At 35.3% G+C, this 18,653-nt stretch overlaps 1 protein-coding gene across 3 annotated transcripts in view; it reads left to right on the forward strand.

Annotated features, from left to right (window-relative positions):
- Positions 1-18,653, forward strand: part of EPC2 (enhancer of polycomb homolog 2) — a 122,168-nt gene that overhangs the window by 32,275 nt on the left and 71,240 nt on the right. For all 3 annotated transcript variants that reach the window (XM_043576652.1, XM_043576653.1, XM_043576654.1), the window contains exon 2: positions 16,921-17,080. In XM_043576652.1, the coding sequence (XP_043432587.1) occupies positions 16,921-17,080 (160 nt within the window). The remainder of the gene's footprint in view (positions 1-16,920; positions 17,081-18,653) is intronic.

Raw genomic sequence — 18,653 nt, forward strand, 5'->3', positions numbered from 1 at the left:
TCTTCTTGGCCCTGAGTGACAGACAATTTTCCCTCTAATCCTTTGGGATAGCTCTTTCTCCAGTGTCAGGTAGTCCACACACCTGTGCTGATGAGGACTATGTGGAATACTTCAGAGAATTCTGCAGATCTCCTAGGTTCACTCTCTGCAGTTCTTTCCTTTTTGGTACTGTAGTCTTAGGTTCATCTTCTCAGACTCTTGTTTCTGTCTGTGCATTTCCTGAAGTCTTTTAGGCTCTGTCGTAGTTCACTTTCATGTTCCATGGCATGGAAACTTTTCCAAAATAGTAAGCTGAGGCAATTGTAGGACCCCACTTGTTGTTTTACTTCTCTCAAGTATCATTGTCCTTCATTGCCTAATGTCCAGTGTCTGGAAAACCGTTGTTTCAACTCTCATCAGATTTTTTTGTCGCTTCGGGTAGAAGCGTGAATTCATTCCTTGTCACATGATCTTTTTTTCTTTGCAATTTTTTTATTATAATACAATTTAACATAATTCACATATTAAAGTGTGCATTCAGTGGTTTTTAATACATTCAGTGCTATACAGTGTCATAAATTCAGTGTTATACAATATGATAACTATCTTGTTGCAGAACACTTCCATCACCCTAAGAAGAAATCCCATACCCATAGTCACTTTCCATCCTACTACCTTTACCACTCCCTGACAACCACTAATACACTTTCTTTGTGGACTTACCTATATCTGGACATTTCCTGCAAATGGAATCATACAATATGTGGCCTTTTGTATCTGATCATTTTCACTTATATAGTGTTTTAAAGGTCCATGCATGTTGTATCATACGTCAGTACTTTTTTTTTATTGGCTGAATAATATTCCACTGTATGTATTTCACATTTGTTGAAATGAAAGGCAGCTACTGAATCCTTTGAACAATTTTATCTCCCATGTAGTCCATATATGGTTTCTCCAGGTGACTTTAATATGTTGCTAGGACTGAGAATCAGATTTAGAAGGTGCTAGAAGAGAATCAGGTTTAATTAGAATAGGATAAGGACTTATCTAGAGTCTTTTTCCTTTTGTCTTCCTCCGTCTCTTCTCTCTTTGACTCTGACAAGGATACCAAATGAGTAGTTTTAAAGATTGACACGGGTTGCTTTTTGTAATACATATTACTTGAGTAAACTTCAGAAAATGTAAAGGAGAAAATAGATCACTTATAAGTTCACTATTTAATACTTTTGAATCTTTTTTTTTTTTTTTTTTTTTTTTTTACTTTGGCACATTCCTTACTAGCTTTTGAAAAAATTCTACATTTATTCATGCTGTCATCTTATTCTGTTTACCTTACTATATTTTAGATTATCTTCAGTATGTGGTTTTGTTTCCTGCTTTTTCTACTTAATGCATAAATATTTTCAGATGTCATTATTTAAGAAGACTCATAGGACGATGTATTTAAAGCTTAGAAACATCTTCCCAAACTGTACTCCAGATCATACCAATTTACACTTCAACACATTCACTAGTACTCATTCTTGAAAGTGTCGGTTTTACTACAATTCACTAGCTTTGTAAATAATGCCTTGCCAGCATGTTTTGTTTACATTAAATTTTTGTTTCATCACAGGTTATTATTATTCCTCCTCCTCCTCCTCCTGCAAACCCCTCCCCCTTTTTAAAGCCCAATGTGGGCCTTGAACTCACAACCCTGACATCAAGATTGGCATGCTCTACTGACTGAGCCAGTCAAGTGCCCCTCTTCTTCTTTTTAAAAATCACCTTTATTGAAGTGATTTACATACAGCATAAAGCATTTATTTTGTGTGTGGTTCTGTGTTTTAATAAACAAATATATCTGTGTAACCACCCTTCCAAAAAATAAGTAGAACATTTTCATTCCCTACAAAAGTCCCCTTTGAGCCCTTTTGTAGTCCTGTCCTCCACCCCCATTTCAGTCAGCTCCTGATCTGATTTTGATCACTATAGGTTAGTTTACTCTGTCCACAAACATCTTATACATGGAACCATAACAGTATATGGCTGTTTGTGTCTGGTTATTTCTCAGCATACTTTTGGTATAATTCATTGTTGTGCCTGTGTGTGTGTGTGTGTGTGTGTGTGTGTGTGTGAGATTAGTTTGACCCCTCCCCTCCCTTTAACTGAGTAGTATTCCAATGAATGAATGTATTCATTTTGTCTATGTATCTGTTGATATACATTTGTATTGTTTCCAATTTTTGGTTGTTGTGAGCAAAATAGCAGTTAACATCCATGTGCAAGTTGTTTGTGAACATGTGTTTCACTTCTTGGGTACGTACTTAGCAGTAAGATGGTTGGGTCATGTGATAAGGGTATATTTATACTGTATAAGAAACTACCCAATAGTTTTCCTTAGGGGTGATATTATTTGACATTGCCACCAACAGTTGGTGTTGCCAGTTTCTTAATTTTAGTCATTTTGTGAGTGTGTAATCAAAACTTTCTATGGGTTTATTTTTCATTTTTTTGATACAAAGATGTTCATCTTTTCAAGTGCTTGTTGGTTATTACTGTGCTTTGTGAAGTTTCTGTTTAAATCATGGACTCATTTTGTTAAAAAAAATTGGGTTGGTTTATTATTGAGATATAACAGTTCTTTATATATTCTGCATAGAAGGGCTCACATATGTATTGTGAATATTTTTCTCAGTCTGGCATGTCTTTTCATTTTCTTGTATTTTAAATGGCATAATTTTTGAATTTTTAGGAAGTCTAATTTGTCAGTTCTTTCATTTATAATCAATGCATTTTGTGTCCTAAGAAGTCTTTGCCAAAACCAGGGTTGCTAAAATTTTTCTTCTATATTTTCTTACAGATATAAGTTTAGGCTTTATATTTAGAGTCTGTGATCTATTTTGAGTTAATTTTTGTGTAAAGTATGAGTTAAGAGTATCGGCTCATTTTTCCCCCAAACTCATGTTCAAACCATTTGTTGAAAAGACTATCCTTACCCTCATTTAATTCCCCCATTGATTGACACCTTTGTCTCAAATTCATTATCTGTGTGTTTGTGGGTCTATTTCTAGACTTTTCTGTTGTTTTATGTGCTCATATGCTAGTGATGTTGATTAATTTAGCTTTATAATTTAAAACTTATGATTTAGTAGTCAGATTGTGTATGTCTTTCACATTTATTCTTTTTCAGAGTTATTTTGGCTATTTTTCTTTTGCCTTTCTATATGAATTTTATAATCAACTTGTCCATTTCTGTTAAAAAAAAAAAAAGGAACAAACATGGTAGGGCTTTGATAGGGATTTATTAGAAATTTAAATAATTTAGGGGAAAATCTACCCACGTAAAATTTTTTTGGAACAACATTGAACCCTCCAATCCAGGAACATGTAATATTTACATTTATGTTGCTGTGTAAGTTTACACATAATTTGTTAAGTCTGTCTCTAAGCATTTAGTAGTTTTGATGCTGTTGTAAGTGGTATTGCTTTTTATTTACATTTTTCAGTTACTGATATATGGAAATTTACTTGAGTGTTTAATATTGACTTGCAACTTTGTTAATTCATTTTTTAGCCCTAGGAGCCTTTGAGATACCCCAGGATTGTCTCCCTACATGAACCATATCATGTACAAATAATTTTACTTCTTTCCCAGTCTACATGTCTGTGTTTGTTTTTCTTCTCTCATTGTACTGACTAGAATCTTAGGTGAAATGTGGGCTACAAGTGGTGAGAACAGACTTCCTTGGCTTGAACTTGAACTTGAGGAAAGCATTCAGTCTTTGACCATTAAGTATGGTTATTAAGTATAGGTTTTCCATGGGTGCCTGCTTTTTATCAGGTTCGGGACATTTCCTTCTTTCAGGGAATTTTATGTTATGAATGGGTGTTGAAAAAAGGGTTTTAATTGTCAAAATTTCTAAATTTTTTTTATCTTGTTCTTAAAATGCCACTGTTTCGAGGATTGTATTCTCTGATATGTTTTAATAACAACAAGAAACTTTTATCCCTTAGAATGTGCCATGAACTCTTCTGAACACCTTTTAAACTTACATAACCATCACAACAGTCCTTTGAAGTATATGTTGTCAAAGTTTTATTTATTTATTTTATTTTATTATTATTTTTTTCAATGTTTATTTTTGGGACAAAGAGAGACAGAGCATGAACGGGGGAGGGGCAGAGAGAGAGGGAGACACAGAATCGGAAACAGGCTCCAGGCTCTGAGCCATCAGCCCAGAGCCTGACGCGGGGCTCGAACTCATGGACCGCGAGATCGTGACCTGGCTGAAGTCGGACGCTTAACCGACTGCGCCACCCAGGCGCCCCATGTTGTCAAAGTTTTAAAGATGAATTTCAAATCATTATTTTCCAAAGGAACCTAAATACCTTTGTTTCCCATTCTCTTCATTGTGGATGTATGGAATAATCATTTCTATTGAGGGAGGTTTATTTGTTGTTTCTCCTTGTGTACTATTTTGGTTTCTCCCCACATCCGTGTTGATTTTAATTATCTTTAGGGCATGTTGAACATTAATAAGGTTTTAAAACTTCAAAACCATACAAAGGGGTTTACTCAGAATTGTCTCTTTCCTTATCCCTTTTACTCCATTCATAATACCCTAGTCTTTGTAATTCTTAACTGATAAATGATTACATTTATCAGTTGCTTGTGAACTTGAGGAGCATTAGGTGTAAAGTTTGATATATGGCTATAAGATCTGCCTTATTAAAGTTAGGTCAGTGCTTAGGTCCATGCTTATTCTTTGTCCATTTGACTTACCTTATGCTGGGAGTGGTGTGGTAAAGTTAGTTAATATTAGTACTGTGTTTTTATTTATCGGTCCTTACATATCCTGTAGCTTTTGCTTTATAAAATGGTTGCCATGTCATTTGATGTATAGATATTCTTAAATCTGTATGGATATCCAAAATGTATAGATATAGACATTCATGAATGATATGTAGATATTAAAAACCCTTATTGTGAATTGTGGGTTTTGGGTCATGCTTAATGCTCTTTGACTTGAACTCTACTTATGTAATAATGAGGATCTGTTTGTCTTTCTTACTGTTTTCCATTACTTGATAAACTTTCATTCATTCCTTTAATTTTGCTTTTTCCCCAACCACTTTTTTGGGGAGGGGGGATGTTGTACACAGCATATAGTTGAGTCTTATTAAACAAGTAGAAAATTTTTTTGTTTTCATAGATAAGTCCATTCATATTTATTGATAGGACTGAATACCTTTGGTCCCAACTCTTACTATAATATTTAACAGTTTTTTTGTATTGTGTTATAGTGCATGCTTTCTATTTGAGAAGGCTTTTTTTCCTTCTTTTTTTTTTTAAATATTTATTTTTGAAAGAGAGAGTACAAGTGTGCAAGCGGGGCAGAGGCAGAGAGAGGGGGAGACAAAGGATCTGAAGTGGATCTGTGTGACAGGAGTGAGCCTGATGTAGGGTGTGAACTCATGAATCATGAGACCATGACCTGAACCAAAGTTGGACACTCAACTGATGAGACACCCAGGCACTCCGTCCATCTGTTTTTAGTTGCATTATTTCCACTTTAGTGTGCAGATGTTTGTACATTAGTCTTTCATCCTTTGACCATCTATGAGAGGTGTGTGTGTGTGTGTGTGTGTGTGTGTGTAAGTAAAATTTTATTAAATTTTATTAGAGTTGCCTCTTGGTTGCCTCTTGGTTGGATGAAGCCAAGATGAAGATGTATTATACTGTGGAGTATGTAGCCAGTAGTCATTTGTGGCTGTTGAGCACTTGAAATATGGCTAGTTCGAATTTAAATGTTCTATATGTGTAAAATACACACTAAATTTTGGCATGGGAGAAAAAACTTTGATGGCATGTTGAGACAATAATGTTACAGATGTGTAATTGGCTTAGATAAAATGTATTATTAAAATTACTTTCATCTGTTTTTTGCTCTTTTAAGTGTGGCTATTAGAAAATTTAAGGATATGGCTCGCATGTGTGGCTTGCATTATATTTTTGTTTAACAGTGATATTCTAGTAGATTTGTCAAAAGTGCCCAATAGAATTCTTAAGTTTCTTCTGTTGCCTTGATACTTGAAGGACAACTTAGGTGGGTATAAAATCCTTGGTTCATATCTTTCATTGAGCTTTCTAAAAATGTTGCTTCATTGATGCTTTGCATTATGTTGTTTTTTGAAGTGTGATTTTAGTCTGATTTTATTTTTTTGCCATTTGAGTTACTGTACTAACATTAATTTATAATAAGTACTATCATTGTTACTATTATTGTTTATTTAGAGGCCTTGAGGATTTTTTCATTAGTTTTGAAATAGTTTTATTCAAATATATGTCAGAATTGGTTGTTCTGGATTACTTTTGCCAGGTACTTAATAAGCTTTTTTTTTTTTTTTTTTTTTTTTTTGTGGTGAAGAACTCATAACCTAAAGTTTACCATCTAAACCATATTTAAGTGTACAGTACTATGCACAGTGTTATGCAACAGGTATCAAGCACTTTTTCTTCTTGGAAAACTGCAACTGTACCCGTTGAACAACAGTTTATTTTTTCCTCTTCTTCCAGTCCCTAGCGACTACCATTCTACTTTCTATTTTTAAGAATTTGACTACTTTAGAGATACCTGGCTGGCTCAGTCAGTAGAGCATCCAAGTCTTGATCTTGGGGTTGTGAGTTTGAGCCCCATGTTAGGTGTAGAGGTGTAGAGATTACTTTAAAAATGAGTCTTTTTAGGGGTGCCTGGGGAGCTGAATTTAAGCATCCAACTTCAGCTCAAGTCATATCTCACAGTTCATGATTTCAAGCCCTGTGTTGAGCTCTGTACTGAAAGCTCAGAGCCTGGAATCTGCTTTGGATTCTGCGTGTCTCTCTCTCTCTCTCTCTCTCTCTCTCTCTCTCTCTCTCTCTCTCTCCCCCCCCCCCCCCCCCCGCTTGCGTTCTCTCTCTCTCTCTCTCTCTCTCCCTCCCTCCCTCCCTCCCTCCCTCCCCCCCCCTCCCACTTGCGTGCTTGGTCTCTCTCTCTCCCAAAAATAAACATAAAAAGAATTTTTAGTAAAATAAAATCTTTAAAAAAAAGAATTTACTTTAGACCACACTTAAGTGAAATCATGCAATATTTGCCTTTTTGTGACCAGGACTGGCTTATTTCACTTAGCATAATGTCCTCAAGGTTCATCCATGTTATAGCATCTGTCAGAATTTCCTTCCATTTAAAGCTAATGTTCTGTTATATGTGTACACCACATTTTGTTTTTCCATTCATCTGTTAGTAAATATTTGGGTTTCTTCCACCACTGGCTGTTGCGTGTAATACTGCACTGAATGTGGATATGTAAATATCTCTTCTAAATCCTGTTTTCAGTTCTTTTGAATATATACCTGTAAGTGGGATTGCTGGATGTTATGGTAGTTCTTTTTTTAAGTATTACAATCCATGAATATTTTTGAATAACTTTTAAGAGTTACTTTCCTAGCAACTTTCAAGGAGAGAATACAGTATTTTTAACTATAGTCACTATGCTGTACATTACATCCCCAGAATTTATTAAGATTATAATTGGGAGCTTGTACCTTTTGACCACCTTTACTCATTTTTCCCACCTCCCCTTGTAGTACTTGTCTGATTCTGGTATGAGGGTAATACTAGCCTTGTTAAATGAATTTGGAAGTTTTTCCTCCTCAATTATTTGACAAGTGCTTGATAAGGATTGGTATTGATTCTTTAAATGTTGGCAGAATTCACCAGTGGAGCCATCTGTGTTGAGCTTTTCTTTTCAAATACCTTGGGATGTTTTTGATTATTGACTTAATATCCTTCCTAATTACAGGTTTATTTAGATTTTTTTAATTTGTTATGGTTTAGTCTTGGTAGGCTATATGTTTCTAGAAATTTGTCTGTTTTTTCTAGATGCCCTGTTTGTTGGTGCATAATTATTTGTAGTAGTCTCTTATAATTCTTTTTCTCATTTAATGTCATCTTTTTCTGGTTTGGGGGACTTTTTCTTAGTTCACATAGCTACAGTTTTGTCAATTTTTTTGGCTTTTTCCAAACAGTTTTTAGTTTCATTAAATTTTTTTGTTCTATTCTCTATTTTACTTTTTTCTGCTCTAATCTGTACTATTTACTTACTTTTGTAAACTTCGGGTTTTGTTCTTTTTCCTAATTATTTGAGGTGTAGAGTTAGGTTGTTGATTTGAGATCTTTCTTTTCTAATGTAAGTAGGAATTTACTGCTATAAACTTCCCTCTTAATACTGCCTTTGCTGCATCACTTAAGTTTTGTTGTGTTTTCATGTCTTGAGTATTTTCTGAATTCCCTTGTGATTTCTTTTTTGATCCACTGATTGCTCAGAAGTGTGTTCAGTTTCCACATATTTGTGCATTTTCCAGTTTTCCTTTTGCTGTTGATTTCTAGTTTTATTCCATTGTGGTTGGAAAAGATACTTGGTATGATTTCATCTTTTCTTAAATTTTATGAAAGTTGTTTTGTGGCCTAACACATGATCTGTCCTGGAGAATGTTCTGTGTGTGTGTTTGAGAAAAATGTGTATTCTGCTGTTGTTGGGTGGAGTGTTCTGGATATGTATGTTAGTTTATTTGCTCTCTACTGTTGTTCAAGTCCTCTTTTTCCTTACTGATATTCTGGTTGATCTATCCATTATAAAGCCGGGTATTGAAATCTCCTATTGATTGTCTTATTTTTTCTCCCTTTAATTCTGTCATTGTTTCACAAATTTTGGTGCACTCCTGTTAGGTGCATATAATATATATTCATAATTGTCATAATTTTCTGGTAAGCTGTCTGATTTATCATTGTGTAATGTCTTTTGATCTAGGTATGGTCACTCCTGTTCTTTTTTGGTTACTATTTGCATGGAATATGTTTTTCCATCCCTTCGTTTATGGTTATATATGTTCTTCTATCTAAAGTGAGTGCCTTGTAGACAGGGTATAGCAGTCTGTTCAGTCACTCTTTGTTGTTGTTGTTGTTTTAATCTTTGGGTTTTGTTTTTGTTTTTGTTTTTAGTGTTTATTTTTTTTTTTATTTTTTTTTTTTAAATTTTTTTTAACGTTTATTTGTTTTTGAGACAGAGAGAGACAGAGCATGAACGGGGGAGGGGCAGAGAGAGAGGGAGACACAGAACCGGAAACAGGCTCCAGGCTCTGAGCCATCAGCCCAGAGCCCGACGCGGGGCTCGAACTCACGGACCGTGAGATCGTGACCTGAGCTGAAGTCGGACGCTTAACCGACTGAGCCACCCAGGCGCCCCTTTAGTGTTTATTTTTGAGAGAGAGAGAGTAAGAGAAAGGGGAGGGGAGGAGGGGGACAAGATCCAGAGCAGGCTCTGTGCTGACAGCAGAGAGCCTGATACAGGGCTCGAACTCTTAAACCATGAGATCATGACCTGAGCCAAAGTTAGATGCTTAACTGCTTAACTGACTGAGTCACCCAGGTGGCCCATTTACTCCATGTTTTTTGATTGGAGAGTTTAATCCACTTACATTTAGAATAATTACTAATACGGAGGGACTTACTCTTGCCATTTTATTGTTTTCTATTTATCTTGTAGTTATTTTGTCCCTCTTTTCCTCTTTTGCTACTCTTCCTTTGTGTCTCATTAACACAAAGTGACCTGCTTTGATTCTTTTCTCATTTTCTTCTGTGGATCTTCCGTAGGTATTTTTTGTGAGTAAACCATCAGTATTACATAAAACTTTGTATAGATCCTAACAGTCTTTTTTAAACTTGTAAATTCGGTTACATAGAAAAGCTCAAGGGGCGCCTGGGTGGCGCAGTCGGTTAAGCGTCCGACTTCAGCCAGGTCACGATCTCGCGGTCCGTGAGTTCGAGCCCCGCGTCAGGCTCTGGGCTGATGGCTCAGAGCCTGGAGCCTGTTTCCGATTCTGTGTCTCCCTCTCTCTCTGCCCCTCCCCCGTTCATGCTCTGTCTCTCTCTGTCCCAAAAATAAATTAAAAACGTTGAAAAAAAAATTAAAAAAAAAAGAAAAGCTCAAGCTGTTTACATCTCTTTCCCTGCTTTAAAATTATTGATGTCATAAATTAAATTTTTTTTATGTTTTGTGTCATCAACATAGTTTTATGTTTAATACCTGTTTTTATGCTTTTATCTTTTAAGTTCTATACCAGAATTAAAAGTGACTTATGTACCACCATTCCAGTATTCCAAGATTCTGTATTTGTCTATATATACCTTTATTAGAGATTTTTATGTTTTTGGATATTTTTGTGTTGCTCTCTAGTGTCTTTTTGTTTCAACTGGAAGGGACTCCTTTTAGCAATTCTTATGAGGTAGGTCTATCAGAGATGAATTCCCTCATCTATTTTTTACCTGAGTGGGTTTTTATTCTTTACTTATTTTTGAAGGGCAGTTTTTCCAGATACAGTATCTTGGTTGGCAGTTTTTTTTCCCCAGCGCTTTGAATATATCAGCCCACTCCTTTCTGGCTTGTAATAGTTCTGATGAGAAATTGCTGATGACTTTATGGGTGTTCCCTTGTACATGATGACTTGCTGTTCCCTTGCTGCTTTCAAGATTTCCTTCTTTGTCTTTGAACTTTTGACAGTTTGATTACAGTGTATCTTAGTGTGGGCTTCTTTGAATTCATTTTTGTTGGCATTATTTGAGCTTTTTAAATTTGAATGTCCATATTCTTCCCCAGATTTCATTTTCAGGCATTATTTCTTCAAACAAGCTCACTGCTCCTTTCTCTTTTCTCCTTTTGGTTCATTAATGCATATATTGGTCTGTCATTAGTGTCCTATAAATCTCTTAGGCTTCATTTTTTTCCCCTTTTTTTGTTCCTCTGACTAAATTATTTCAAATGATCGATCTTTGAGTTCACTAATTCTTTCTTCTGCCTGATGAAGAATGCTTTTGAATCCTTCTGGTGGATTTTTCAATTTAGTTATTGCAATCTTCAGCTCCATAATTTCTGTTTGGTTCTTTTTTGTATTTCCTATCTCTTTGTTGCTATTCTCATTTTGTCCATGCATCAGTTTCCCTGATTTCATTTAGTTGTCTATTTATGGTTTTTTGTAGCACGTTGAGCTTTATTAAGATGATTATTTTATTTTATTATTTTTTAAAGATGATTATTTTAAATTTGTTGTCAAATAATTCACACATCTCCATTTCTTTAGGGTCATTTTTGGGAGATATATTTTGTTCTTTGAGCTGTATTTCTCTCCTGTTTTTTCCTATAATTTGTGCATTTTATTTTTTTAGTTTTTAATTTTTTTAATTTTTTATATGTTTTTTATTTATTTGAGAGAGAGAGGGAGAGAGAGAGAGCGAGCACGAGCAGGGGAGGGGCAGAGAGAGAGAGAGAGAGAGAGAGAGAGAGAGAGAATGGATATGAAGCAGGCTCCAGGCTCTGAGCTGTCAGCACAAAGCCCGAAGCAGGGCTCAAACTCGTGAAGCATAAGATCATGACCTGAGCCAAAGTTGGACACTTAATCAACTGAGCTACCTGCGTGCCCCTAGTTTTCAAATTTTTTTAAATTTATTTTTTGTAATCTCCACACCCAAAGTGGAGCTTGAACCCACAGCCCTGAGAGCAGGAGTCACATCCTGCCAAGCCAGCCAGCTGCCCCTAATTTGTCCATTTTTAAAAAATAGCCACCTCTCCCAGTGTCTAAAAATTGGCTTCATACCAGGGAAGACCTTTTTCCGTTAGCCCAGACAGGGAATCTGGAAGCCCTTCAAACCTTTTCTGGAGATACATCTTCTCTGGGCATGTGCACATAATTTCCTAGTTAGAGAGTGTTACTGGTTTTCTGGAGCTTGTAATCTTTAATTCCCCTCGGTCTAGCTGCAGTACCATACCTTCTTTGGTGCTGCAACAAGGCTCTGAGCTTGAGCTCTCTTTTGTTCTCCACCCTTACCAGGCATCCAAAGAATGTTGTTCATTCAGCCCTCTGATTTAGGGGAGACAGAAGTTATAGTCCCTTAGGCAGTTTCCCCAAAAGCTGGAATGTTGGATGTGCATTCTACTCTTCCCTTTCCCTCCCAAGAGGGTAGCTGTGAGCAGAGTGTTTTCTCCCGTTTGCACCAAGCACTGTCAGTTTGTGTCTGTGGTCGTGCAGAGTTTTGTATGCCATCTTGCTCCCTGGTGGGCTTTTTCAATATGCAGATTCATATCTTATTTCCAGACACTTGGTAGGGGGCTGTTTTAAATATTCTGAAGGATGCCTGGGTGGCTCAGTCGGTTAAGCATCTGACTTTGGCTCAGGTCATGATCTTGCTCGGTTTGTGAGTTAGAGCCTCGCATTGGGCTCTGTGCTGACAGCTCGGAGCCTGGGACCCCCTTCAGATTCTCTGTCTCCTCCTCTCTCTGCCCCTCCCATGCTCATGCCCTGTCTCTGTCTCTCAATAATAAATAATAATTTAAAAAATTAGTTCTGTTGCATTGTTTTTCTTCATCAGAGACTCCACTTATATGACTGTCTTTCCTTCTTTGTCTCTTTTTACATCTTACCATCTTTCTTATTCGTTTTACTACTTTCTTTACCTGATTTTCATTCTCTTGGTCCTTTGACAACCTTTATGCAACACGTTTTTGTTTGAATATATTTTGTACCTGGCTACTAGTAATTTTAGTCTTTGTCTCTGAGATAATTGTCTTTTCTTTTTTTCCTGAGTTACTCAACTCTTCCCATTTTTTCCTGAGTCTTTTACCCTCCTTCTGTCATCTTAGTTTTTGAGTTTCTGATTCAAAGATATTTTTCATATCCCTAAATGTTTCTTTGGGGCATATTTAAGTTTGGTGTATTTTTCTTGAAGTTTTTTTCTGTTCTTCCCTCATGCAGAGTGGAAAGAATTTATCATTAGAACCATAGTTGCATTTTTAAAAATTTTATTTTTAATAATAACATAGACTTCTAGGTTTTCTCTTCATTTTTGTAGTTAAGTGTGTAGTTCACAGTTTTACTGGTTCTGTGGTGCCCTCTTCTGTTTGTGTGGAATGATCTCCTTTTTGAGGAATAGGCAAAGAAGGACTTGTCTTATTCTAGCTGTTTCCAGCTAGTGTTTCAAAATCCCCATTATCTTGTTTTCTGCAGGACAGATGGGCTCAGTTTTTGTTTTTTTCCTTCTCTGCAGGGATTCAAAACTTGATCTTTTGATTTTGATCTCCTAGGATTTTGCTACACTTTGTTTTGTGCTGATGGCTTATTTTTCATTCTCTTTGTTATTGTGGCTTTATAAGCATCTTAGTCCTTTACTGGTAAGTTTACTATTGTAGGGTGGTGAAGTAGATAAAGGTAGTGATTCAGTTTGCTGTCTTTTGCTGGGGGTTTTGCATGTGAATTTTTAAAATACCAATGAATAATCTTTGATTTTGTATGCTGCCTATCTCAATTAATACATTCTAAGACCCAACAAGTTGGGGCTTGAGCTTGGTAAGATGGAATAGAGACACACATACAAAAATTCACATTTCAGCACTGCTGATTTCTGCCGATGTAGTCATAGAACTTTAATTTACTCCTCTCCAAAAGAAAAAACAAAATTCTCTCCTGCACTTTGCAAGATTGTGCTTGGTAGTATTTATGTATGACTAAAAGTCATGAGTTATTTAGTTTATTTTCATTTTCTTTTAATGATTTATCGTATAATTTCACACATTACTAGGAAAAACAGAAGGTACAAAGGATGTAAATATCTAGAAAAACAAAAAATGTTTATTTAGGTATAACGTAGTAAGTTTTGAAAGGTTATTTTAGAATGTCAAAGTAATCATAAGAAGTGACTTTGTGTATTTTGGTGGTGAGTCCCTTCAATTTCAGATGCAACGCTTTTATTTCACTGTTTAAACTTAAAAACTAATACAGATTTATTTCAGAAAATAGAGAGCAGACACACACAGAAGAATATAAGACCCACCTAAAAAGTATTTTGTGGTGTATAAAAGACTGTATTCTTCCAGTCTGTTTTCTCTACACACATATTCATTTATATTTATACATGTTATTTTATAATATATAAAATTATAGTATAAGTAATTATATAATAAAATTATGTTACATAAATATAAAATAAAAATTATAAATTTTTATAATTCCCTACTTATTCCCATTTAGACTTCATGGGTTTTTTTTTTTTGGTGTTTAAATAATGCCATTTATTATTATTATTATTATTATTATTACTATTATTATTATTTACTTATTTTAAGAGAGAGAGCATTTGGGGGACAGGGCCAGGTAAGAGAGAAAGAGAATCCCAGGGAGGTTCCATGCTTAGTGCAGAGCCCAGCATGGGGCTTAGTCTCACAACCAAGAGATCATGATCTGAGCCTAAATCCAGAGTCAGACGCTTAATCAACTGAGCCACTGATGAACATTTTATTTAGTCATTGTTGCCCATTTGTCTGTTGCCTTTGATGAATTTCAAAAGTGGAGTTGGTGGGTCAAAAGAATGCCTTCTTAATGGAAAAGAAATCAAGTCATGCTTGGTTTTTAATATGCTTTTAAAAACCCAGGTAACCTCACCAACATATAATGCAGGATGTAACAGGGAATCAACATTATTCCTGCCAACTGCTTGCCCTAATAAAGATAAATGAAAACTCTTCTACCTGCTTCCAGGATTTTGTCTGTTTGTCACTGACTATGGTTATTATATGAAACACAGGCCTCTAGAAGCCATATTATTGTTGTGTTTTTCTGAGTTTTTAGTTTGAGAAGCTGTCTGATAATATGGGGAAGGAAATGATAGCTGAGAATTTATTTTTAGAGCTAAATTTGGTCTGTAAATTAAAATGGGGGAGTGTGTCATGGTCGACTCCTTAATTTCTGGCTGCAGCTCTGTCATCTGCCAGCTGTGTTAAGAAGAGAGTCATCTATGGTCTATTTTTAAATTTCCTCACATGTAAAATTAAAATAATATTAAATCTTCGTCTATTAAAGATGTATTTCAGTAATTGGATAATACCTAAAAATGTTTTGTACTTAGAGGAGAAAGAATCTCTTCAAATAAAAAATGTGTCACCAGTTAGCTCAGTTCCTCTTGTCAACCATATTTCTAGATTACTAGAATTAAAAGATTTTTTTTAAATTTTTAATAGCCCATTCTAGTAAAGATGGAATAATCAAAGAATACTTAAGTCAGAGTCCTGAAATTTGACTCCCTCATGTAATTTATACCACAACTAAGAGCAAATCATTTGTTTCTTGAGTCTCATTAATGTAATAGTGTCTGTCCCTGTCTCAAAATTTTGAGGAGCTAATAAGCATAAGCATAATAATAAGCATGTGATTGTGGATATACTTTGAGAAGTATAAAACATTATATAAATACAAGGTGGCATCACATATTGAATCACTTTATTTGACCAGGAGAAGTGAAATGTCAGCAAGGTAATAGAAAAGTATAGGCTTAAATAATGCAGAAATTGCTCTTTCAAAACCTGGCTTTCCTAATTTCTTGATACTGTTTGTGGGTGTATTTGATCCTCTCACAATTTTTTAGTTAACTCAAAAATTGTTACTAATCGACTCTAAATTGATAGTAATATTTGTATAGGGAAATGTGTTTAATGTTCCAACTTGGGATCCCACCCTATGAAGAAAATGTATTTCTTCCTGGTATGGAAAATGGAGAAACTCTTCAAATGTAAGCTAGCATCCACCTGCCTGTCCCTTACCTCAACTGCTTGCCTTTTATTGAATGTCTCTGAGCTTTTGTCCATTTTGGACGCTGTGTTTTCTCTGCCTGGATTTTTTTTTTTCTCTCTCTCCCTTTTGCCTTGCTAAATCCCTATTGATCCTGAAAGTCTTAGTTTAGATTTTACTTTCTTTGGATATAGTTCTCTATCCTCCTTAGACAGTCTTTCACTAATTGAGGAGACATGCTTGTCAAGCCCAAACATGATTGCATACTGAGATATCTCTCTTCTACTAGCTAAGTTGCTTCATAGCAGAGTCTGTCTCATCCACTTTTAACAATTCTGAGTAATAGGAGTAGTATCTGGTGTCTACTAGATGCTCTGAAAAGTGTTGAAAGAATGACACCGATAAAAACAATTCTCAGCCAGTACTCTTTTATCTTTTAGATAAAGAAATCACAGAAGCCATCTCTGATAAGTTGAGACTTAAAGGAATTTCAGAAGCAATCCATTTGGCAATTTAGGAACCTTAAGGAAAGGTAGTGTGGCTAGGATAAAGGATGGGTAGGGAGAAGTCAGAGAGAAACAAAGCCTTATAAGTCAGTGATAATTTTAACCTGAGTTTGAATGGGATTTATTGGGGAGTGATTTGACCTAATTTGCCATCTACAAAGTAATACTGCTTTGTTGGGAATGGCATTGGTCCCTTTTGTGGTTGGGAGAAAGTAGGCATTAAGTGGTAGAGGCGCAATAAAAGTTACTGCAATCAAGATGTATTTCATAGGAACTTTTGTTTAACCTTAGTTTAGAAATATTTCCTGCTGTGATAGTAATGTAGTCTGTTGAACATGGTTTTTTCTTTCCTTTTTTTTTTTTTTTTTTTTTGGAATTAGTTTGTACTGTTAAAGTTCAGGTATGTAAATGCAGAAGATAATTAAAACCTGTGGCACAATTCTTTTCCTGTCATTTGCATGTGTTCCCGTATTTCTGGTATTGGTGCCAGACACCTCTGTTAATTTAGCAAACGGGATCAATTTTCTTGTAATTGAGATGTTAAATTCTAGTTTGCGAATATGTGTATATTTAACCTTTGAATAAAATTCTACTTACTAAAGTTATAAATATCTAAGGTGATATCAGGATGAGTACAGCATTAAGGGACATCAATGGCAATGTTTTCTATAGTTCTGTGGTGAAGGAACTATTTATAAATAATTCTTAAAGCACCTTGCAGTTATTAAAGTAAATTTTAAATAGAATTATGCATTGAATTAACATTATTAAAACAACTTATGTTGCCTACTTTACATTTTCCAGGAACATCATTTACAGCGAGCTATTTCAGCACAGCAAGTATTTAGAGAAAAAAAAGAGAGCATGGTCATTCCAGTTCCTGAGGCAGAGAGCAACGTCAACTATTACAATCGCTTGTACAAAGGAGAGTTTAAACAGCCAAAACAGTTCATTCATATTCAGCGTAAGTTTGTTGATTCATTGTTTTCTGTTTGTAATTTAAGTTTATCTACCAGTGAATATCCTTTCTTTTCTATGCCCAAAGAGATTTTAATTTTTCAGTTCATGCACACTGATTAATAGAAATGTAAAACATTAAAGAATAAAATCTCTGTATACTTAACATCTGAATTTGCATTAGTTGCATTTGGAATATTTGATGTTTATGTAGATTAGGATTTGGTGTGGTACTTAAACTTTATTATACAACTAAAAGTTGGTGGATTGTTGTACTCAAATTTAAGATTTATTTTTAAAGCCCTGGTGGCTATAATGCTGATTAGGGGTGAGTCTTCAGAAGTTTTTTAGAATTAGATTCTATCCCTCTACCTACGTCTAATTTTTATAAAATTCTGTTTCTTCCTCCTTGATACTCTCTTATTTTTCTCCCCATTGTTACTATTTAAATGATCACCATCTCTTGCCTTAGAACTGTTTCACTAACCTCCTGCTAAATTTACTATCCCTCCCATCGCCTTTCCTTACCCTCTCTTCTAATATGCCTTCTCGACAAAGTCCACCAGCACCAGAGTGGTCTTCCTAAAGTGTCAGTCTGATCAAATTATTCTCTGGCTTAAAATCCTGCTGTTCTTTATTGTCTCCAGTAGTTTTCAGCTGATGGTGTAGACAGATGCTGATGTCTTGGTATCTTGTCTGATTGTGTAAGAAAAAGCCTTGGGTAGCTTGTTAAAATAGAGATTCCAGGGCTCTGCTTCAGGCCACCTGTATGAGAATCATCGGTATGCATCCTAGTAATAAGTATTTTTAAAAGTTCCCGGGTAATTATGAAACTCCTCCAGATTTAAGACTGACTAGAAGACTATTTTCCATCTATGATGCACATTTTTTTATTGGTAATCTTTGAAATAAGATTGCATATTAAATTGTTATTGTCCTGGATACAAGTCTAGTTTATCTAAAGAAAATTTGCATTTGTTTCTGCCAAGCATTTAGGGAAACTACCAACATCAGACCACTTTAAAGTTTTCCCTGTTTGTTTTGTTTGTTTTTAGACCATACTGATAGCTTTAGTTCAGGCTACAGACCTGCTTAGAGTTCATTTCTCAGGGGGAGATTTTTCTCTCCTCCTTTCATGTAAGGGCAAGTTGAGAAATGAAGTTCCTTGCTGTTTCTTTCTGCATAGTTGGTTTATTTCTTTATCTTACACTGAGATTGTTACCATTTGGTAGTGTGTGTTTATGCAGGAGTATTCTGTTAACCTTGTTAATAGACTCCAGCAGAAAGCTTTTTTTTTCTTTTTAATAGTACATAAAGTCATGGTGCACCTTGTAGCTGGTGGCAGTTTAGATTTCACAGTTCAGTAACAGGCAAATTCTCTACTTTGAATACAAGACCCTTTGTGATTGTTTCCCCTGTCTACTCCATTAACCTCATTTCCTGACTGCTCTTCCTCACACTCTCTTAGCCATAGGAACTAACTTGAAATTACTCATATTTGCCTGGTTATTTTACACTTCACATTTCACACTCCCTTACATGTGCTAGTCAAGTCAGCTTTCACCTCCTGCAACTCACTG

Source organism: Prionailurus bengalensis, chromosome C1 (genome assembly GCF_016509475.1).
Source record: "Prionailurus bengalensis isolate Pbe53 chromosome C1, Fcat_Pben_1.1_paternal_pri, whole genome shotgun sequence".
In the NCBI taxonomy this organism is placed as follows: domain Eukaryota; kingdom Metazoa; phylum Chordata; class Mammalia; order Carnivora; family Felidae; genus Prionailurus; species Prionailurus bengalensis.